This window comes from Psittacula echo, assembly GCF_963264785.1.
Source record: "Psittacula echo genome assembly, chromosome: 1".
NCBI classification, from domain to species: Eukaryota; Metazoa; Chordata; class Aves; order Psittaciformes; family Psittacidae; genus Psittacula; species Psittacula echo.
In genome coordinates this window covers 27,266,913-27,290,955 of record NC_137735.1, presented here as the reverse complement: position 1 = coordinate 27,290,955, position 24,043 = coordinate 27,266,913, and the positions used below count along the sequence as shown (strand labels likewise).

Here is a 24,043-nt window from a genome sequence, read left to right as displayed (position 1 = left end):
GCCGCCGGGGCAGCGAGGGGGCGCAGGGGGGCAGGTGAGGGCTGGCGCCGCGCCGCGGGGCCATTCCGGAGGGCGGTGGAAGCAGTGCCTCCGTCCAGGCGCTTCCGGGCTCGGCGGTGGAAGGAAGAGAAGGAGGAGGGGAAGGAGGGGAGGGAGGAGAGGGGTGGGGTGGGTAGAGGGGAGGGAGGGAGGCCGGCTTTTTTAGGAGGGAGACCCTCCTTCGCGGCCGCCCGCTCGCAGCCATGGCTTTGAAGGAGGCGGGCGGCAGCATCCTGCCCATCAGCGACATGGTGTCGGGGCCGTCGGGCTCGCCGTTCCCCGAGGTGGTGGAGCTGAACGTGGGGGGCCAGGTGTACGTGACGAGGCACTCCACGCTGCTCAGCGTCCCGGACAGCACGCTTGCCACCATGTTCTCCCCGTGCCGGGGCGGCCCCGCGGCAGCCCGCCAGCTGCCCAGGGACAGCCGGGCGCGCTTCTTCATCGACCGCGACGGCTTCCTCTTCAGGTACGTGCTGGATTACCTGCGGGACAAGCAGCTGGCGCTGCCCGAGCACTTCCCCGAGAAGGAGCGGCTCCTGCGGGAGGCCGAGTACTTCCAGCTGGGCGACCTGGTGAAGCTGCTGTCTCCCAAGGTCACCAAGCAGAGCTCGCTCAACGACGAGGGCTGCCAGAGCGACTTGGAGGACAGCAACTCACAGGGCAGCAGCGACCGGCTGCAGCGGGCGGCGCTGGACAAGCGCTCAGGCTTCCTCACCGTGGGCTACCGCGGCTCCTACACCACGGTGCGGGACAACCAGGCGGACGCCAAGTTCCGCCGCGTCGCCCGCATCATGGTGTGCGGCAGGATCGCCCTAGCCAAGGAGGTCTTCGGGGAGACCCTTAACGAGAGCCGCGACCCTGACCGCCCACCCGAGAAGTACACCTCCCGCTTCTACCTCAAATTCACCTACCTAGAGCAAGCTTTCGACCGGCTCTCCGAGGCGGGCTTCCACATGGTGGCTTGCAACTCCACCGGCACCGCCGCATTCATCAACCAGTACAGGGACGACAAGATCTGGAGCAGCTACACCGAGTACATCTTCTTCAGTAAGTGCTGCCCGCGCTCCGGCCCCGGGGGGGTGCACTATGCTGCGCAGTTAAAAGTGCACCCGCACCCCTACACTCCGACCCTTGCTGTCCTAAAGCAACATGTAGTCCAAGACGAATTGGGGCTGTCCCCTCTCCACCCTCATTCGGTGCTGCCACCGCCACGGTTCACATTTTATTCCATGCGTTGGGGAGCGGGAGAGACAGGGCTGCCTAGTGCCCCGTCCGGAGCGCGGCGGGGGACCAGCTTCTCTCGCTCATTGAAGCAGCGGGAGCTGCTCCCACCTTTTGGTGCCGAGTGTGCCAAGGGAAGAACCGTCCCCCTGCACCACCTGGCCTGTGTCGGGGTCTCCGGGAGAGCGTCGCGCCGGCGCCGGGTCGGGGGGCTGCGGCGGGAGGGGTCCCATGCCTGGGGCCGAGCGCAGTGCTGGCCCCTCGGCGGAGGGTTGCGGCGCTCCCATCCAGCGAGGCGGTGCGGAGATTGGAACGGCGGGGAAGGGTTTTAATATTTTATGGCTGCTTTTCATTCCCGAGTGAGCGCACTGCGCCTGGGCACGGTCTCCGTGAGGAAAGGGGCAGCCAGGGCACAGTCAACTTCCCGAGGAGCAAGAAACAGCGTGGTTCCAACGTGGGGGGAAGGGGGGACAATGGAAAAAAAGAAAATAAACCACGCCGTGGCCGGTACACAGCTCCTAAACAACTTCGCTAGTTGGCTGTGGGTTAGGCTTTAAGGTTTCAGATCACTTGCAAATAGGAAAATCAAGCAATAACGAATGAGTTTAAATCTGGCAAAGTATGTAGTGCTAATGGTTTCGAGTAATGAAACCGCAGCTGGATGGCGAACACCAGGCCCTATCTGAGATTTGTCTTTGAAAGGCACAGGCAGCCTTAAACGTAACAGATGTTTTTGAGAGCTGACTGAGCCTATGAAAGAGTGAGGTGTTCTCCATTCGCTTCTTTCTTCTGCCTCTGTGTGGTCTCACGCTGCCTGAGCATAGGACGGATGCTCTGGTAGAGCCTGCCGCTGTGGTGAGATGGGAGATGCAGCCTCTAACTAATTTCATCAGCAGGGCAGCTAAACAGAAGCAACCTGTTTAGTGTCTAAAACTGAACCTAAGCATGGTATTTAATAAAGGATGGAAATGTGAAAGGGTTTCTAGTTGGGGGAGAAATTAATTAAAGAGTTTACACTGCTGTATATGGTATGGGTGGTGACCATCCTTTGCTGATCAGACTTAAGTACTTAAAAATCAATCTTCACACTATATTAAATGGGTTTTTTAAGATTAATTGCATCACTTATTGTCAGTCATATTTCATTAGGATATGTAGAAATTGAGTTGTAGAGGAGCTTTACAATCTACAGGGTGGACTTTAGCAAGTTTTTTACATGATTATTAAATCTCCTTTCTGCGAAAAATAGTCATAATGATTTTCTAAATAGCAGAAGTTCCTTATTGTTCTTATCAAGACTGTGAACACTTGGTTCTGTTTCCTCAGAAATAGATATGTAGGTGCATAATTATTTGTGTGCTTTTGTGATGCTCATAATGTTTTGGGTTATATTTTGTGTGTGGTTGCTTTATAGAACAGTGCTGTAATTCATATCAGTGCTCCAAATTAATCCCTGGTGTAATACCACTGATTTGTGTGGAATAATGCCAGGGATGAATTTGATGCTCTATGTCATGATTTTTGTTTTGATTTTCAGTCTTCCAAGTTACAATCTTATGATAAGTAAACCAGTTATTACTTAAAGTAATACACTTAACTTTTTTTTTTTTTGTTTAATCTTTTTTGGGTGTGTATTTTTTTTTTTTTTTTACTTCTGAGTACAAAAATGACTCAGATAAAAGTAGGCTGAAAAGATGGGGAACGTATTTTAATTTTGGCTGCTTGTTATGTGTCTAACAGTCTTTGTTTAACAATTTTATATATGTTCATATTTTTCTGAAATATAGCAATATGGAGACAAATCACAAAAATGGGAAGAGAAACAAGCAAAACACAATGCCTGAAGCAATGCTTTAGTTTTGTTTGCTTGTTTGTTTTTAAACTAAGTGTCCAATTGATGATGACTATTGATAAAACAGAACATTATTATTAAATGCCCTGGATGCATTGGGTGCTTGCTGTTGATTTGCCTGACTGCTGCACAAGAATTCCTCAGAGGGAGAGCAAACCTTGGAAGCCTGCACCAGGGGTGAGAAGAGTGGTCAGGGTTACTGGCTGCAGGCTCTCCAACAGCGTTAGCCTGAACCGTATTCTTTCCTCGCTCATAAACAGACCTTAATATACAGAGTAGAGCAGTCACTTTTCAATTTGTTCCTTGCCACATGTCCCCATGAACCCCAGTTTTGTTTGGGAGGTTGTTGATTTCAAGAGCTCTCATGGGGAATGTCCAACTCAGGACTGTGTCTTACAGAGAAAAGTATCAAGACAAAAAACTTAAGGGAGCTTATTCTGGTTTTGGCCAGCACCTGAGACTTAATTTGGTGCTAGCAGAGAAGAAACCTAGTGTTATGTTCTACTGGAAAAGCTCTAGCTGTGTTTGCATTTGTTATTCACAGCATGAGCATCTGCAACCAGCAACTGTATTAGTTGTTGATCTGTACCTCTATAGCAATTACACAAACTTCTCTTTCACCCTTTCTCCCCAGGACTTGTGTTCAACTCTGTAGCAAAGTGTTTGGAAAAATACATTAGGATATGTATGTTCTGCCCATTTCCTTAGGTCCTGAGTACCTGAGTATGTTTCTCAGAGCTACTAAGGCATATTTGGTGGCCAAAGGTTTAATCTATGGTTTGTGGAACAGATTTCAGGTTGAGGTCTGTTTCTAGTATCTCTCAAACTTCAGTAGGTATTTTGAGTTGAAATGATGATATATCACTTTAAAAAAAAAAAAAAAAAAAAAAAAGAAAGGAAATTATGTTATTAAACCTTCAGGCAGATTAAATTCATCTTGGATACTACATATATATTTAATTACTCTATGAGTTCCTTAATATCTAGGGATGGATTAGTTGTTGCAAACTAATTCTGATTGAAGAACCAGAGGTGGTTTGAAACTGCTTACCAGAAAATAATGCTTCAGCCTTTGGCAACATGTCCTGACAAGTACAGAGACACACTTTCCTCTTACTATGCATAATTCCTACAAAAAACATTAGGTTCTTTGCCCCCAGTGGTGTGCAGGCTATCATGTATACAGTGACAGCTTCATTTGTCTACACAATTACTACAGGGCCAGAATTCAACTTGCACCTAGTATTGGTAGATTAGTTCTGAAAAGTGCTCACAGATCTGTTCCATGTGTCCATTATAAATCCTGTCTTTTAATAGTTAATAAAAGCAGTAAATTCTTATGTGGTAGTGAAAAGGTACTGAGTATACCATAAGCTTTTCCTTATCCCTCCCCCCCTCCTTGATAGCTTGGTTCCGTGATATTGAAGCTGTTACCTTAGTATACATGAGGATGATTTGGGTCCATTAATATGACATGTAATGCATATGCAGTTTGGGAAAGAGGATTAAACTCTTCTGCTGCTTAGTTTCAAGCTGCCATAGAGGACCACTGATTAATTACCTGTTGGTGCACTATAGGTGATGGCCTTCACAAAAGTTGCTTCTAGCTGGAGACAGGAGACCAGGAGGCAGGAGACCTTGCTTTGCAAGGCTGCAGGCAGCGTAACATACCTTCTGTTAGCTGGTCCTCTTTGTGAGGAAAAAGCTTGTTTGTTTGTGTTTGTGGGTTTTTTTTTTGAGATTCACTGTATCTCTCAGTACTGTTGTGTAATGTAGCGTTGCCTGTGCATGCTATTACTATTTTTTTCTTCTGTAGAATCTAATTGGTCTTAATGGATTTTACATTTAACATCTGCTACGCAATCTGACTTATGGGTGTTGAGAGCATTGTGCTCAGCTGGAAGCTCTCTGTGCTGAACTGACATGTTTATTGTAAGAAAAATGCGATAATATTTAATGCAAAAAATTTTGACATGCGTTCTATTTTGACATTCCTGTATCATATGTGACAATATCTTTTTCCTTGTCTCTTGCTTCAGTTTTTAACAGGTGACATTTGCATGAATTTATGGTGCTTATTTTCCACTTGAAGTCACAGCAGTCTGAGATTATATGGGTTGCTGTGGAAATTGTCATAAGCAAGTGATAATAATTCTGTAATCAGTGGGGGATAAGCAGTTGGAAGGAATTAACTTTTAGGAAACAATACGAAATTTTGAAAAAAACCCCAAACCCGCAAAACAACAGCACCAAACCCCCTAAAAAACTCACCCACAACAAAACCTGGCTGACAGTTGAAACATGGGGAACAAATACGTTCACAAAATACTTCGAAGTGTTAGTTGCTCTGTGAATGCTAAATTCAGCTCATCATTCCTGAGGAAAGTGAGGGGTTGGTGGGTCAGCAGGTAAACTGCTCTTCTGAAGGCAGAGTGGTATGAAAGCCACCCTGCATGTGGTTTCTGTGACCATGACAGGTTGCTCTCCATCCATCATGTTGTAGTGCAAGCTGACATGAAGGGTTAAATCAGTATCACAAGCATGACATAGGAATGTTTCAGATTTCTGACAGTCTCAAGATCTAGGAATGTTATTTCTGATAGGAGTATTGAGCAAAGCCCTTTAAAGAGAGACTCTGTAGACAGTTTTGGTCCTGTGACTTTGGAAAACGGATGTAAAAGTTAAGGATTTTCTGCTTTGTGATTCCAGATGAACTTTAATAAGGTTTAAAAATAAATAAATAATACACTACTCTTTATCTTGTATTTTTTCCAAAATATATGTCCCTGAATGTAAAGGGATGAATCAAAGTGTACAGTTACAAATTACTAATATGAGAATATCTCTCTTACGCCACCGCTTGACATAATTTATGCTAATCTAGACTACTGAAACTGGTGTTCTCATTTTAGTCATAATTTCAACCAAGAAACTTTATTTGAGAATGATTTTAATACGTGAGATTAAAAAGAAGTTTTAACAAATTCATCCTTTTAATAAATAAATAAGGAAACCAACCTGCATTCCTCTACAGTGAAAAACTGCCAGGAACCGTTGGATTTTTCTTATGCTTCAGTAGAAATACACAAGACTCAATGCAAATATTTGTGATCAGATTTTAATCACTATATCCAATTCCTAGTCTTATTACAATAAATTTTTTTTTTCAGTACTTTAGAGCCTCTTTGATATTTGGAGCTGAGGGTTGGAACTGTTGTGCAGTATTTTAAAAGTAAAATTAGAGATTAACTGAGAAAATCAACTGTCATGGATGTTGCCAGGATCAATACTAGATAAGCAATAAGCATCTTGATACAAGCAGCTGATATTTATGATGTTGGGAAATGGAAACACACTGGTTTTTGATATTATCCTGGACTTGCACTTGTGGATTACGTGGGAACAGTGATGGTGTTGAAGAAGCTGACGTTGCTGGATCTGTAATATTTTGCAGGAAAACTGCTTCTTGGTGTCAGATCACTTCATACATTTTTGAGGATTTATGACAGTAGTTGCAAGGAAATGTTTACTTTTCCACAGTAGTGTGAACAAATCATATTTTATTTTGTTCTTTATTGTCAACATGAACTTCTATTTATCTGCTGTTCAAGTGCAGAATTTATATGTTCAAAAGTTTTCTGTATAATATTGTGCCAGGCACATGATTTAAAATTAAAACATTACTGCTAACAAAATACATTTTTCAATATATTTGATTTTTCAACATGAAATGACTGGTATTTCACTGCTTTTTTTTTTCCTTTGGAGCAAATACCCCATTCGTTACACTGTGATGAGAATTTGTGTGGCGAACAAAAATTCGCTAAGCATTACACCAAGAGGGAGTTCACAGATTCTCACATTATCCTCTTTCTGCCACAGTTCCACATTTAAACATAGGTTTCCAGAAAGGAAAAACTGCTCAGGCAGCTCTTGCAGATGTCAGAAGTAGTATGCTATAGGTATGAGAAGTGGCAGAAAGAAACACTCTCTTCTTGATCCAGATGAGCATCAGTATGGCCTGAACAAAGTGAACAGAAATAATTGGTCATGTTTGGGTGTGTTACCAGTTTAAGGGCAAAATCTTTGGTGAGCCAGATACCTAGATGGGCACAGAAGGTAAGTGTGTAAGGTGGTGTGCAGCCATCTCATGCTTCTGGGATTCTGGGCTACTTGAGACTTGTGTGGTACCCAGTGTAGCTCAGAAACAGCTTAGCATTGCCCTCCGTTGTCTCAGCAGCTAGGCAAATCCTGTGTGTCACTGCAGAAGAAAGCAATAGCACAGCACAGATTTACCCTCTGATTTTCCATCTCCAGTTTTAGATTACTTTATTGCCAGAGTCATGCAGGAAGTCTGTACAGAGTTAAGTTGACCAAGGTTATGGCTGCAGGGCTTTTCCGTGCCACGAACTGGTTGTTTGGTTGGTGCTTATTTCATAGTATTACAGAATGGTTTGGGTTGGAAGGGACCTTAAGCATCACCTAGTTCACACCGCCCTCCCCCTGACAAGGGCAGGGAGATCTTCCATTAGACCATATTGCTCAAAGCCCTGTTGACGTGGTGTGACTGTTGAAAAAAGCAAGACTCACTATACCAGCTAACATCCTAAACTGGGATGTTACTTTTATATCCAAGGATGATTTTATTTCATTTCTGCCTACAACATCCTTATTTCTTAAGGCAGATAGAATACTAACAACACTCACATCATGGCTCTTTTATAAACTGAGCCACTGGTAGTCCAGTGGAAAATCCTTAAAAAAATGACCAGGCAAATTTCATTTTGCTTTAGCAAATTAAATGCTTCATGATGGATTTTCCAGGGAGGCTGCTTACTCCAGCTTGATAAAAACTGTGTGTTCTTTTTGAGAAAAGGTAATTTATACTCAGTTAAAACTGTTAGGAGAAAAAAGTGCTATGTCTAAAATTAAATTAGGATTCTCAACAGAGTTTAAATATTATATGATTTTTATTTTATTCAGGATTATTCAGTTTATTTATTTATTTATTTATTTAGGACCTGAATGGAATTAATTGTATAAACAGTGACTAACAGTGTGTGAAGCTTGCACTCATGTCCCATTCACTGAGACTGAAGCAGCAAATGTCTTGGCATAGTCTTTCATGCAAAAGTGAAATTGAAACTACGTAAGTGATTATTTGCTTTCATGACTGTTTCTAGTACGAATAATCTTGGCAGTGGTAAGCGGTGATGTTTTTAAATTTTCATGGCACTTTTAGAAACTAATGACATTCCATTTTGGTTGCATTTTAGCAAATTGTGTTAACAAAACTTGTCATATTTCTTACATTTTGACAATTTAGCTTCAGAAGACATTTAAATTGAATCTTACTGCAAGGTGTCACTCTATTTATATCATCACATCTAAATATTTTGAGGACTTCACCACACATGTAAAAATCACAGTGGTGTTAATGAGTTTTATGTTTCTAGCAACAAGATGAATACAGTGCTTTAAAAATGTTTATGCAAATATTACTACTTCTCTATGGAATGGCTTCTATTTTGATACTGACTTCCCCAGTTGCTCAGAAAAGGATTTAAAGGTAGGGAACAGTGTGTTTACCCATTCTTAGCCCTGTGGGGTGTGCTTTGTACTGCTTGTGTCATGTACCCTTGCCTAACTTATTTTCTGTTCCAGTGACATGCACTTAGCAAATAAAGAAAACTAGAGCAGCTTATAGAATAATAATTAGAAAAATACTTCTTTTGAAGGGAATACTACAACATTAAAAAAAAAAATAAAATAGAGTGACTCAATCCAGATACAACAACTCAATTACAAGTGCAAGTACACATGGTGACGATGCTAATATATTGAAGTAGATACACTGCACATCTCTATGGGGAGAAGGAGTGGGCTGAGAAACTGGAGAGAGAAATCAACACCATCATTAACTTTTATTAATAAAATCAGATATTCCAGGTATTCACTTAGTATTCATTCAGTTGTATTACACTTAATACATGCATGGATGTTCTCTTTGCATTAGCAGCAAGATATGATTCAGAAATTAAATCTGTCAGTATATTTTATTTTTTATATGAACAAACAACAATAACCTTCAGATGCGTTTTTATATTTTCTGTTTTATCCTTACTGGGATTTACCGTTTAGTACTATTAACAAATATTCCCAAAGAGAGATGAGTTGGTGTTCAGGGACTTTTGTCACATTTTGTTGTAAACAGCCTCCTGCAACTTAAGTTAATAGTAAAATTGGTTTATATTTTATTGAATGTAGATGTTTAGAAGTTCTTGTAAGGATTAAAACAATTTCTGTGTATTCCATGGAAGTTATTGAAAGTGTGCTATGATTCCACATGCATTTTATCAGTGAATATTTTATATATGTCTCAGGTACCTATCTGTGAAGCTGTTTATATTTGTTTAATAATAGGAGGGAGAAAGGCCCAGGATTGCATTTATACATGATTATATATACTTTCATATGTTTCATAACAGTTTAATTACACCAGATTTTTTTTCTGTCTGTTACTCAAATCACCATTAAAACCACCATTCCTGCAAAGCTGTGAGAGTAATGATGAATGTCTATTTTGTGTGTTCAGAAGTATTCTCTAACACTTCTGGTTGTTGATCCAAGGTTCTTTAATTCTTATTGGAACTCACAAATACAAAGTAATATGAAAATCAACTACAAACGTGTTAGAACACAGATAAAATAAGTCAGTAAAAGAGAGTGCCAACAATTTAATCGGTGTAATGTGTAGATAATATAGTGGAGAAAGACTAAACAGTATTTTACTAGTTTTTCTTAATAAACACATTTTCTTTCAGTTTCTTCCCACAGTTACTCATTTATGGCCAGTTGCTTCTCAGTATTGTTCTTTTCAGACAGCTGTTACTGTTTCTGTTGTTAATGCCTATTGTGGCTTCTGAGCTGATCTGAAACAAGCAGAGGCGTGGCTACTCTTGCCACATAGTTTTGTCGCTTTCCAATGTTTGGGAATGTACATATCACTTGTATCATCCTTCTAAGTATACCAATATACAGCCTTATAAAAGTGTGATCAATGTTGCTGAAGCTATGTGAACTTCAGGAAAAGAAACCAAAAGCAAAATAATTCAGCTGTTTATGATACAAGATAGAATGGGACTAATGTTCAAGTCGGGTTGTGCCTGGCCTCTCTTACTTTCAAAATTTTGGCAGCAAAACCCACACCTGCTTTTCTGAGTGGCATACCCATTCAAAGTACCACTTCTTCAGAGCAGAAACTGTCAGCATCTGTATGGGTAGATGAGCTAAACCAGAGTTACATAAAGAATATAACTAAGACCACTGTAATTTTCAATCCTTCATGGAATTTTTACTTTCCCAGCATCCATAGACTTTAATTTTCTTTGTTAGCAGTCCCTCAGAAAGATGTGCATATCTACCTGTTTTTGTGTGTCATAGTTTACAAACATAAATTTCTGATCTTCATGCCATTGGTTTGTCTTTGGGGATACAAATGGATGTAATGTTAGTATAATATACCTGCTAGAAATAAGTATAGTGTTTCTAAATGTTGTAGAAAGAGATAAACAAAGTCTATGTGGTTTTGCTTCCCAAAAAAACATCTGGAGTAACAGATAGGATATCCTTTGGCTTCAAAATAATCCTGTAATTCTTTAGGACAGAAGGGACAAACTTTTCAGAAATATTTCAGTTAGTGTGTGATAATTTTGAGGACTACTTAAGTTTCTGAAGTTCTGCCTCATAACCTGCTAAATTTTTCCTACAACTTTTAGTTGCCTAGTGGTCCAGCCTCTAGTCATAACAAGACCCACATTTTTATTCCTGTCCTTTATTTACTTTTTCCACCTGCAGCTGAAGTAGTTTGGTGTCTAAATTGATGGAATTATGCCCCTAAATAATTGCATCTGTGATGACATTTAATTACAGGAAGAAGAATGTGCTCACAGTAGAGATTATGTTAAATGCTCTCTGTCTAATCAGATCCCCTGTGACTGACTTCTGGCAGTGTTTTCTTCCTAAATCCTGTTGCTGTCAATGCGATGAATAAAAGCTGTGCAGCTTATACAAGTCCATGTCTTCAGAAGATGGTTTTCCTTTTCTGATTTGTGGGTCTGATGTGGACTTAAGAGCAAGGCTGAACATCATTCACCCCTGCCAAAAACACGTGTGGACCTCATGGTGCTCTTTGTTGGCTTGTGGCTGGTCAGGACAGGGCTGTGGGGATCTGAAGACTTGTGGCCTTGGGGACTGCTTGTGGCCTTGGGGCCCTGCAAGGGGAGTAGGGGGCAGGATGGGGTCTAGTGGAAGGGTGTTGGAACTGGGTGAGCTTTGAGGTCCTTTCCAACCCAAACCATTCTGTGATTCTGTGAAATAAGTCAAGTGCTGCTTCATCCAAGGGCCTGTGACCAGGCGCCATCATCACAGGTCTGCTTCAGGGCCTCAGAATACTCGAGCAATGATTCAGGGTGGGGTTTACTACGATTTCACCAACTTTTTATATCATAAAATGCATAAGAAATAGCTCCTTTAATTATGTCTATGCAGGAAAAGAAAGCAGTTCTTGGTCAAAGACACCACTAAAGCAAGAGTAGTACCTTAACTATATTCAGTGGCGTGGCACACTGTGTTTCTGCAACCATACTGCTGAAGCAGCAGAAATTTAATAGTAAACTTCAATTCAATACGCTTAATCTAAATATTCTTTACATTTGTCTGCAAAATGTGGATGAAAAAAAGCACCTGTTGTAAGTAGCTGCTAAACTGAACAAAAACATATTGGAAAAAATTAATTGCTTTTTAGAGTATGCAGAAATATTTTATTTAGATTTAATATTAATGATTTGACTGTATGCAAGCCCTTCTATATTGTCACACTTAAGCATAAGATGTACAAAGGAGTTGGGGGGTTGCTGGACTGCACTTTCTGAAACAGTAAAAATGCTCTGAAGTTTAAGAAGATGCACTGGGTTTTTAAAAAATATTTTAATACATGTTTCTGGAATCAGACTTATCCTCTGCCAGTGAGGATACTGGAGTAGTGAGGCCACTAGAAAAAAAGTTACCCTTTTTAATGAACCATGCAACTAATCACATTTGAAAATAATACGAGCCTAAAATTGACCTCCAAATCAATGCTAGCAATCTTGAATATATTTGCAGGAAATCCAGCCAAGTTCATCAAAAATTTCCATCTGCACTTTTGAGTTCTGCGTGAGCAGCAGGGATAGACAAATTTAAATTTAGGCTGCTCGTTTGGAATATTTAGTTCTTACCACCTCTGTAACTGGCAAAAAACTGTATTTGTTTCTTCTCTTCCCAATCCTGTGGTTATGTTAGAGGTTTAACGATACAGAAATTGACATTGCACCAAAGTTCACCTTCATTTCTAGCAGTGGTTATCTCTCAGGCATTAATTTGCTCTGTTTGTAACAGTGAAAGCAGTAGTGGTAAAAGCTATTTACTGTATTATCAAGCAGTCATATAGCAAGAGTATTGCAAGTTGCTATATAATTACTGCTGCTTTGGAGCGGGTTGAAATACTTTCTGTTCAAGAAAGTATGTGTGTTAGACTGTGGATCATTAAATTAAGGCTATTAAACGTTACATGTGGTAGCTATATAAAACTCTCAGATTTCAAGCTTCTTAATAGATTTATAAGTTCCTTGATAAAAGGAAAAACATTTTCCCCATTAAGGCAGCCAGGCATTGGGACAGGCTGTGCAGTGATGCTGTGCGTGTGCATCCTTGGAGGTTTTCAGGGCTCATCTGAATCAAGCCCCAGTAGCCTGATCTGACCTCATGACTGACGACACTGTTGAGCAGGAGGTTGGACCAGAGACCTAAGTTGTCCCGTTATTCTCTTCTCTGATGTGTTTTAAGTTGACATTGGCTATTTGAAATCACATCTTAGAAAGGAAGAGTAAACTGCTTCCAGTAAATGAAGTAGGTGCTATAGAGCTGTAAATTGTGATTATTCTAAAAATCACAAGCTTTAAAGCCTTAACTTTATGTTACTTTGTTACTTCCTTCTGTGTGTCCTACTTGTAATCAGAATTGGAAGAAATGTTTCAAGAGGATGTTTCTTAGAGGACTTCCTGGCCCAAATTCAAAATCGTAGAATGTTAAATAGGCCACAGTTAAGAAAGTATCTGAAACAAATGTTCAGAATGAATGTTGGATAGCACTATGATTATTGATCATATGTTGCTTGAAGAAAGAAATCTCAAGAATTTAGCAAATCACCGTTGTTTTAATATCTAACCATTTTTATTGTCATTCTTTAGATGGATTCTCGTGTGATCTATCACAAAGGTGAGAGACCACCTTGGATTTTTTTTGGGTTTTCTCCATTTTGATATTGTTGAGTTCCTTTTATGTGACTTTTTTTTTTCTTGAGTTTTCAGCCTTCATGTTTTCCCTTGCCGTGGCTTGAATGAATTTACGTAGCAACTGCAAAAATGCCAAATAGGATTTTTTAGGTAGCCTGGAAATATAAAAAAAGAAATAAATCATAAAGCAAGCATGAACAATGCTGAATTACTTTTCAGTAATACATTGCTGAATGAATGTATAGCGTAATAGCAAAATAGTTAATTATTAGGATAGTTAAACAATTTGGTTGGTTTTTTTCCTTCTTGAAATTTTAATGTAAGAATGGAGCATGGGGCACTAATAGCTAGGATTATACAAAAAATGTTGAATGTTCCTCTTGCCTTTCCCACATGACTGAAAAGATTGCTGAAGTGATGTGTCTGGAAAATTTTTTGCTGTTAAAAATTGCTTATGACAACAAAGTAAACCAGAAGTATTGTTGGCATTGATTGACACCTAATAGATAAGTATACATATATAGTCATAGAGAAGAAGCATAATAAAAAGATCTTCAGACAGGTCTTACGTCAGTTGTAGGTTGTCAAAACACTTGATGTCAATGAAATTATGTCAGTATTCCTGGTAATGTGTTTCCTTCTCTAAAGTTACCCTCCTGGGCAGGGAATGTGTTGTTAAGGTACAGAATATTTTCACTGCATTCATGGTGATAGAGGGGATTGGGCAGATTGGTACTGATACCCTTTTTGTTAGCTCACCGACTTCCACTTAGAGAAGGTTTGGATATCTTCTTGGTGGTGTTACCTAGTTTGTGTCCACATTAAATATGATACAAAACTTATGTGACACTGTATTCAAAACCCTGTGGCTTGGCTGTGTTTTGCTTCTGAGAGAGTGGTGGAGATGGGTTCCTTAGAGAGGGGAGGAAGGGATTCTAAGGAACAGCAGCCACAGGGTTTCAGCACATCCCTTCCCTGCTTCCTAAGTGTGTGTGGTGACCTAGAAGCAGTGGTTCATGGAGCATAGCTCCCCGGGAATTTGCATGGGTGGCCTCAGGACTACTTTCAGGTTCTTCTCTAAACTTTAGCTGGTTTCTTAAACTGCTTATGTCTTATGTCATGAGCTTATGTCTTATGTCATGAGCTACAAGCTTTTCTTCTCAACTTTGAGGACCAGATAATTGTTTTATAAAGTTAAATCACATCTGATCATGTGTATCAGGAGCGTAGTATTTACTGTGCTATGTTTTCATTATCTTTTCAGTGCCCTCTGTACACCCTCATTTGTAGACTACCATTGGAACTACATTAGTAATTTAGCAACCCAGTATTCCCAGATATTTCTGAAATTTAATATATCATAATCTTAAATCTATGCATCATACATATATCTGTATGTATTTACGTTTATCTATATTTAGTAATCTGTTTAAAGAAAAGGCATTAGCTAGATTGTGACATCCTGGCTCAATGTTTTAACTGAGTCATATTATGGTGGCTAGGGAGGAACTTAAAAGCAGTTCTTCATCAAAAGTGTTTTTCCTTATAATGTTATTGTCAGGCTTTAAATACTTGGCAATATGCTTTATTTCCTTTCTTTTTTTATAACATCCATGAAATAAATGGTTGTACCAATACAATCCAGAATATTGACATATCATATATAATTGTCATTATTCTGTACATTTAAAAAAAAAGCTAAAGGAATACTTAGTGATCCATGGCATTATTAGAATGTTTAAAATGTTGAAATTGTTTGCAGTATGACTTGCAATACAAAACAATTCCTAACTTATTTTACACAAACTAAGAACTGTTTGTTTCATCTTGGTTCAAAGCTTCTTGAAATATTTGCATTCAGTTTAGTGATTTACTTTGTGTATGTAAAGACCCAGAGTATATACAGTTACCAAAATATAAATATTGATTTAGTAATCATTTTATGCTGTGCTAAATCCTACCTCAAATACATAAGAATTATGTTATCAAGTATAAAAGATTATACTAAAGTAACTCTGCTTTTTGTGTATTCTTTCTGAGTTCTGCTTTTTAAATAGGATTTTCCCTCCACATATTTCTTTTTGAAGATTGTGATGTTCCAGGCCTTAGTGGATAGGAAAGTAGTCTCACTGCCACATAAAGATATTTTCTGTTCACTGTCTTGCTCTCCAGATTAGCAGTGTTTCTCCTGCATTGTTAGCAAGACAAAAATAACCGTATTTTTATCAGTATGCAGAATCTTGCTATATGCACTTCGAGAGTCATTGATGCAGTTTGTGTATGATGATGAAGATGATATGGAATATCTGCACCAGCCAAATAGTATATAACATTGTCTTCCTATGGTTCTGGAATGATGTAGACTCTGTTGCTCCTTGAGAACTTAAAAGCCTTGGTTAGCACAGTAGTGATACAGAGATTACAAGAAATTGTAGAAATACTAAATAATATAAAGGTATTTATAATAACTGATTGTTGTGACAGCTGTGCAAATTTTGTAAAATTACCATGTCTATGCTCTGTTGGCTCATGTCATGTGTACTTAACTTCATCTGTACAAAGCTGGTCCAAGAAAAACAGGTCAGATCCTTTGCATGTTCATTGAACAGTTGTAAGTAATTGCACAGGACACAACCAGTGGAAACTTGGGGCTATATGGACAGGAATGTTCTTGGAAGACACGAGAAAATCTTCAGCTAGTATAGATGCAGAGGCAAAACTCAGAAGTTCCTATTTTTCTGGTCATGCAGACTGTTATGTTGCAATGCTTTCCAGATCATGTGTACTAGAGAGTAAAATCTTGAAATTGTAAATTTGCAACAAAGTATGTGGTAATTCAGAAAAATCTCTTTTCTACCAAATGATTCATGCCATTATATACTGTAGAATTGTATTTTTAGTTTCACAAAGTTACTCCGAATGAGGCTGCAGGGAATAAGTGCTCTGCTGATCCTGTCTGATGTGACACAGTACAATCAGTGTATTGCAGTCCATCAAGTAAGGGAGTTTCCTATAAAAGAGAGAGCTTATGTGTGCTTTCATAAAGTAGAATGACTAGTGTTATGAATATGATGTGTAGGCACGTAAAATGTTTGATGGAAGTCGATAGAATTTAATCTGCCATGTTGCAAATACTTTTCTCCTCTTTCTTTGTTATATTGATTTTCTACGCTAGATGGCAGTGCCTTAGCACTAGTGCATGATAAGGGAATTGATTTAATTTGTCCGGGGGTGGTGGGGGGAAGAAATCCTTCTGTTTCATGTTTTCTTTCACATACATGGCTCAAAGAATTGCAGATGAGAGACTGAATTATCATTAACCACGTATGGATGGGCAGAGGAAGATGCAAATTATTTCCCCTCTTCCTTTGTACAAATGAACCAGGCTTTAATTTGCCGTAGGTGAGATCAAATGGGGCTATCTCTCTGTGCTGTCCCCAAAGAGCTGTGTTCATAGAAACCTCACATGAAAAGCTGTATTGAGTTAGAGCTGAGAGTGCATCCAGACTCTGAGCAGATTGCCTCACAGTTTTGAGCCATATGTTGTCTATACTGAGAAGTCAGTGAGAGAAAACACAGCTTCCTTCCTTCTCTTTCCAAGAAAACCAGGTGCTGGAGAGGTGGGGATGGAGAGCTGAGAACTGATGGGGTGCATCTGGGTATTGCTGTGTTAAAGCTAGAAGACGGCCAGGGCATGTACGTGCTGGGATGCACTCCTGGATGGTATGTTATATGAAAGACTGGGAGTTTACTACGTTGAAGTATTTTAGCTAAGTGAAAAGTCTGTGGAACTCTGATGGTGACCACTGAGAGATCAGGATTAGAAACAAGTGGGCTCTGGAAGTGTAAATGTGGCAGTTAGAGGTGAAAGCTAAAAAGCTGGAAGCTTGGAGTTGAAATTCAACCTAATTTTGAAATTAAGATACAGTGTTCAAAATTTATGGATGAGTTCCTTAAAACCGCAGGTTATTAAAGCAAACAAAGAGAAAACCCCTTTGTCTTTTGTTTTTTGTGTATCTGGTGTTCATATTTTCAATCCTGTGTTCACAGGCTTGGAAGAAATCCTGCACCTGATCCTGTTACAGAAGGAATTAAAATTGAAAAGTTCCTTTGAAAACAGGAATTTAAACCCCAGAAAATACCAATGGGCTCTGTGGTTACAGTTGCATAACATGATCAGGAGAAATTAAATACCGTAAAAGACAAGTAACAGTAAAAAAAAAAAAAAAAAAAAAAAAAAAGCCAGCCTGACATAGGAATGACTGATTGTATGAGAAACAGCTGAAGGTATAAAAGAGCCTTAAGAAAAAAGATGTTAGGATGTGGAAAACCACAAAAGAAACAACTTTATGTAAAGTTCCTGACCAGTCTCTTCATCATGGATTTTGCTCAAAAAATATTGGAATTGTTTCAAGTTCCAGTCCAATGTATACTTAACAGGAGGTAAATTTGATGCAGTACCTTTATCTTGCTCACTGAAGTTAAACATTTTAAAATCAGGAAAGCTCTTGCCTGAGGCTGTGAAGAATACTTCCATGAATACATTTACTTAAAGAAAATTTAACTAAACTTGGTATCTCCTGGGACATGGCTGCATTCAGCTTCTGCCTTATTTATTCAGTTTTATTTTATTTTTTGCTACATCTCTACTGATTGAGCTGGATAAAAACAAATTGAAATACAGGAAAACAAATTTTCTCTCACTGTTTTTACTGAATCTGCAGCAGTAGCTGAAATTTCATTAATGATGCTGGAAGGCAGGCAGGCCAAAGGAATGTTTGCCTGTCTTCTACCACTACATTCACAGAAAGTGAATTTTTTTGCAAAATATGCCGCTATTATTTGCTGTCATTTTTTGCATGTCACAGAAAGTGATAGTCCTGCCTATAATTTGTTACATAATTCTGCCAGAGCAGAAGACGCAGATGGCTTGCTATAAAAATGCAATGCAAATTATATTTGATAATACCACTTAGACTATTCCTTATTAGTTAGGGGAAGCAACAAATGGTGCTGAATTTGTCAGGAATTTGGTGCTAGAGAGTGAGCCTCATGCTTGGGGCAGTTATGTGGGAAGTAGAAGCTTCCAGTTCTTTAAATCAGAGAGAACAAGTGATTGAATATAGACCTCCCACCTCTGAGATGAATTTTCTAATCTATGTTGTCAAGGGAAATACCTGTTCATTTTACAACAATGTTTTTTTTTCTTTCTGTATTTTAATATAAATATCTTGAATTTGAATATAAATATCTTGCCTTGAAGGCTTTCATAAAACAGAAATTTGTTTTCCAATTAGGCTTCTTCACATCAGTAGGAAGTGTGACACATAGTTGTTTGAGAAAAAAAATGAGCATTTATATGAACAATATTATGCAGAAATTTGAGCTTGGTGAGGTTTGTTGTTGAGTTTGGAGGGCTTGTGTTAATGTTCTGTCTTGGTTGGATTCTCTTTCATCTTGTGGTTAGATGATAAACTGGGATTTTACCTTTGTATAGATCTTTGGGAAGTCTGAGAAAAGGAAGTCACATGGAGAGTAAGTGAATTTCTACCAGAGTTTCAGTAACCTTATCTAGGTGTTCCTGCTCTGGCAGGGGGATTGGACTAGATGATCTTTTGAGGTCCCTTCCAATCTCTAACATACTGTGATACTGTGAGCACACAGTTTCACAGACTGCATGATGTACAGTATTTGGAGATACAGAAGCCCTTTGGGTACCCCAGTGCTAGAGTTTTCTTATCACTAGCAAAATATCACTTTCAGAGACTCCTCTAACCAATCTGTGTAGTATGCAGATCAAATTCCAGTTAAAAAAGAAGAAAGGTAAAATTTTAATGTAAGTACCAAAGAAACGTGACATTATATCTTAACAATAATTTGAATGTCTCATTAAAATCTGATTATCTCATCAGTAGTTCTGTAGCCATTTTCACTTTTTTTGACAGCCATGACCAGCACTTCACAAAGCAACGGTAACCCTCATCTTTTTGTTCATGCAAGCTGGGAGCAGCTTGCTTTAATAGAAGATTTTTATCTTGCTCGCGTGGCAGTTCTGATTAGATCTGAAGAACAAATGAATGACAGGATCCTTCAAACCACCCAATTGACTTGTCTTTACTCATATCCGTGATTTAATTGTAAGCATTAGGTTTGCCTTCAAGAATCGGGCTTTGTGAGCATAAGGACTGCCCTTGCTTGTTAAATGTTAACACCCATAATTAAAACTTTATTTCCTCAAAAAGGCAATGTGCTCTTCCAGACTATTTACTTGAGTTTACTGTGGCTGTGCTTTTGAAAAATAAAAGCAAACAAAATGCCAAGGCTGTCCAGTTTGATAATCTGTCATTCATGAGGAAAACATTCAAGGTGTTGCTCATGGGTTTGTATTACTGCTTCCCCCCCCCAGTATTTTGCTTGCCTCATTCTGATTCTGAAATGTCAACTCCACCATACTAACGCAAGTATTTCTACTCCTGCTAAATTAATGTTAGCATTCCTCATTGCAGCTTTACTACTGTCCAATCACTTATTAGTCAAGTTTTGCACATTGCACTTGAAGATATCCTTCTGACTCATTTGACCTGGGAAATCCATCCTAACATAGATTTCATAAATTCAGTTTTGAACGGCTTTTCTTGTCATAGTTACTCTTGCAAAATATTAATTAAGTGCTCCTGTTGTCCTCCTAATTTTTGCATTCCTTACTTGGACCTATACAACTTTATTTCTCCTTTTGCCATCACAGAATCATAGAATGGTTTGAGTAGGAAGGGACCTTAAAGATCATCCAGTTCCAATCCCCCTGCCACATGCAGGGACACCTTCCACTAGATCAGATTGCTCAAAGCCCCATCCAGCCTGGCCTTGAACACTGCCAGGTATGGGTCATCAGCTTCTCTGGGGAACCTGTTCCAGTGCCTCAGCACCCTCACAGTAAAAAATTTCTTCCTTATATCTAATCTAAATCTACCCTCTTTCAGTTTAAAGCAATTGTCTCTTGTCCTGTCCCCACATACCCTTGTGAAAAGTTCCTCTCTAGCTTTCTTGTAGGCCCCCTTTAGGTGCTGGAATGCTGCTGTAAGGTCTCCCTTGAGCCTTCTCTTCTCCAGGCTGAACAAGCCCAGCTCTCTCAGCCTGTCTTCATAGGATCATAGAATAGAATAGTTAGGGTTGGAAAGGACCTTAAGATCATCTAGTTCCAACCCCCCTGCCATGGGCAGGGACACCTCACACTAAACCATGCCACCCAAGGCCTCATCCAACCTGGCCTTGAACACCGCCAAGGATGGAGCACTCACAACCTCCCTGGGCAACCCATTCCGGTGCCTCACCACCCTAACAGTAAAGAATTTCTTCCTTATATCCAATCTAAACTTCCCCTGTTTAAGTTTTAACCCGTTACCCTTTGTCCTGTCACTACAGTCCCTGATGAATAGTCCATCCCCAGCATCCTTGTAGGCCCCCTTCAGATACTGGAAGGCTGCTATGAGGTCTCCACGCAGCCTTCTCTTCTCCAGACTGAACAGCCCCAACTTTCTCAGCCTGTGTTCATACGGAGGGTGCTCCAGTCCCCTGATCATCCTCGTGGCCCTCCTCTGCACTTGTTCAACAGTTCCATGTCCTTTTTATGTTGAGGACACCAGAACTGTACACAATACTCCAAGTGAGGTCTCACAAGGTGCAGAGTAGAGGGGCAGGATCACCTCCTTCGACCTGCTGGTCACGCTCCTCTTGATGCAGCCCAGGATACGGTTGGTTTTCTGGGCTGCGAGCGCACACTGCCAGCTCATGTTCATTTTCTCATCGACCAACATAGGTGGATAGGTGCTCCAGCCCTGTGATCATCTTTGTGGTCCTCCCCTGGACTTGGTTGAGCAGGTACACCTCCTGCTTATGTTGGGGGCCCCAGAGCTAAACATAGTGCTCCAGGTAGGGTCTGATAAGAGCAGAGTAGAGAGAGAGAATCACCTTGCCTGACCTGCTGGCCCCACTCCTTTTGGTATAGCCCAGCATATGGTTGGCTTCCTGGTCTGCAAACACACATTGACAGGTGATATTGATTGGTTTCTTCTTCAGAGGTTTATAAATGAGTTCATTAGCTTTTCCACTGTAATACGGCTTTCCTTTTGCCTTTCTTTTCTCTATTTTTGTGTGTGTTTTGATTTTTGCTGTTACCGTTAACGTCCACCAGTGTTGTGGTTTTTTTTTTTGTTTGTTTGTTTGTTTGTTTGTTTGTTTTTTTAATTTGAAAATTCCTGCTTCTTTGTACAGTTGCTTGGAAATTGAATACATTGTTCTACCAGCACTTGAAGACTATGTACTTACGGTTTTTATAACATGGAGTCTGTACTATCACACTTAATTTTATTTCTAGCAAAGTTAAAACCTTTCAAAGATAGCAGCTTTGGTTGTTTCTTAATTATCTTTTTGTTCTCATCTCCATCCTGCTAGACATATGGAAAACAGCTGGTTCCCTTGTTTCCATTCCTTAACTATTACTTCCTATGGTCACATGCTATTCCAAATCAATGTAAGTTCTTTGAGTGGCATAATAGAGATAAGTAATTTTTTTTTCCTTTATAAAATGCCATACTTTTTTTTTCTTTCAATTCATGTGTTTTAAAATAGGGGCTGAAATACATATTTTCATGTTAATGCTTTCGTAATTTGCTGCATTCACCAGTAACATTTTGCAACATACTCAAAATCCTTCACTTCCATTTACTGCTTTTGGTTGCTGCCATAGAGTCAAATCTTCAGTCCAGCTGAAAAGCCAAGCTGGCTGCTAGAGAAAAGGTTTAGATGCCAGTGAAGAAGTGAGAAACATCTGCTATAGTCTGCAGAACTGCTGTGAATATGTTCGGCCAGTGGATCTACAACAACAGCCAAATTAGCATTTTTCTTGCTATCATTTTAACTGCCCTGGATTAATCACAGAGCCAGTACGCTTAGTTGGCAACATGTGCAGATCCCTCTCTTTGTATGTGAGGACAATTTCACATGGGATGCAGACTCTTTTCTAAAAAAATTGAAGAAAGGAGCCGATGGGCAGCAGGACCCCCCAGGATGTTTTGAGTTCCCACCAACCCACCTCTCCGGTGAACATTTTCCAAATGTACTGATTGATGCTCACAGCAGGTCCAGCAAGGCCCTCTGATTTCTAATGCTTGCTGTGACTACTCCTGTTATCCATATTTAGGTGTAATTTTTTTATATAGCAAATGGCTATTTCCTTCAGATGGAAAGCAGTTATGTCTCCTTCCGATGTGAGGATCAGGACATACTCTTCAAAGGCTGGTACATGTGGTAAATTGTGGCTGCCCTTAACAGCAGACAAGTAGTAGAGATCTAAGCATTTTCATTTCTTAAGACAGATACAAAAATAAAAAGGCAAAAAGATTAAATAACAGCTAATAAGATTTTAGAGTCTTATGTTTTTGTCTATTTCATTGTTGCAGCTTTTAAACTTTCTGCCTCATTTCAGGTTCACCACAATACTTGTGAATGTCCTATCTAATAATAGGAGCAAAGGTAGTGAGGTAGATTTATGCCACTATTAGAGGCAATACCTTGTAAAACTGAAATGCAGTAATTTCTGTGCTAATATTGCTGCATAATTATGTAATGAATTTTCTTATTTTTAAAGAAGTTTCTAAGAAATTTTTGCCCAACTTGTAAATTATTTTATTAAAAAAAAATTCACAAAAAAGGCTATCATAAAAACTACTGTCTATCGGTTATTTTTGTTCCCCATCCTGTATTCTGTAGACTTGGTTTTCAGTTTTATGTAATTATAGCATTGCCTCACTGTCTTTTTGACTTTGTGAAATTTAACATTAAAGTGAGTGTTTATAGAAAATACTGTTCTCTACAAAGATGGCAAGAGAATCATGAAGCATTAAAAATTCAAGAGGAGTTGTTTGAGGGGGAAGGGAACATCATATTCAGTCATGCTATTTCTTAAGAAGTCAACAACAAAAGGCATGGGATGTTTCTTTGGAATGATTACAGCATTGTATACAGAGAGGAGGCAAAACCAGAACCGGCATTTTAATTTAAATATCCAAAATTGCTGTTTCCGAGGGACCCAGTTGCCACTATTATAGTTTTTCCTACTTTGGAAGCTTGTTACTGACAATCTTCAGTTTAGGATGCTGAGTGTGGTCATCACACACTGTCCATCACATGGATGCTGTCTGTTGCTCATGGCTTGTCACTGCTCATCCATTTCTGATGTTTGGATACAGTGAGTAGATTGCACCAGCACTTTCTCGTGGTTCTGGCATGGGCAAAGCCTTTTTAGACACAGAAAGTCAGAGCAGATATAGGAGGCTGAAACAAGAGCAAGGCAAGGTAAGAGAAAGCTTTTCCATTTTCTAAGTGTCTAAGGATGACTTAATTAATCAGCTGGTGGTACAAACCCTAGAACACAATGTATTCACATGTACATTCCTGCTGGACTTGATGGACATGCCTAATATCTTATAATTTTGGATCTTAATGTACTTAGTTTCCTGTTTGACATTTAAAGTATCAGTTGAATTAAATCTTGCAAAACAGAACATCCACCCTATAACATTCCATTCCATTATTTTCT

The 24,043-nt window shown here is 39.5% G+C and overlaps 1 protein-coding gene across 1 annotated transcript in view; it reads left to right on the top strand.

Moving 5' to 3' along the window:
* Positions 1 to 242: 242 nt before the first annotated feature.
* KCTD8 (potassium channel tetramerization domain containing 8) overlaps positions 243 to 24,043 on the top strand; it is a gene marked incomplete at both ends in the record, with an annotated part of 91,130 nt that continues 67,329 nt past the window's right edge. The window contains one exon of the mRNA XM_080638983.1: positions 243 to 1,086. Within this exon, the coding sequence (XP_080495109.1) occupies positions 243 to 1,086 (844 nt within the window). The remainder of the gene's footprint in view (positions 1,087 to 24,043) is intronic.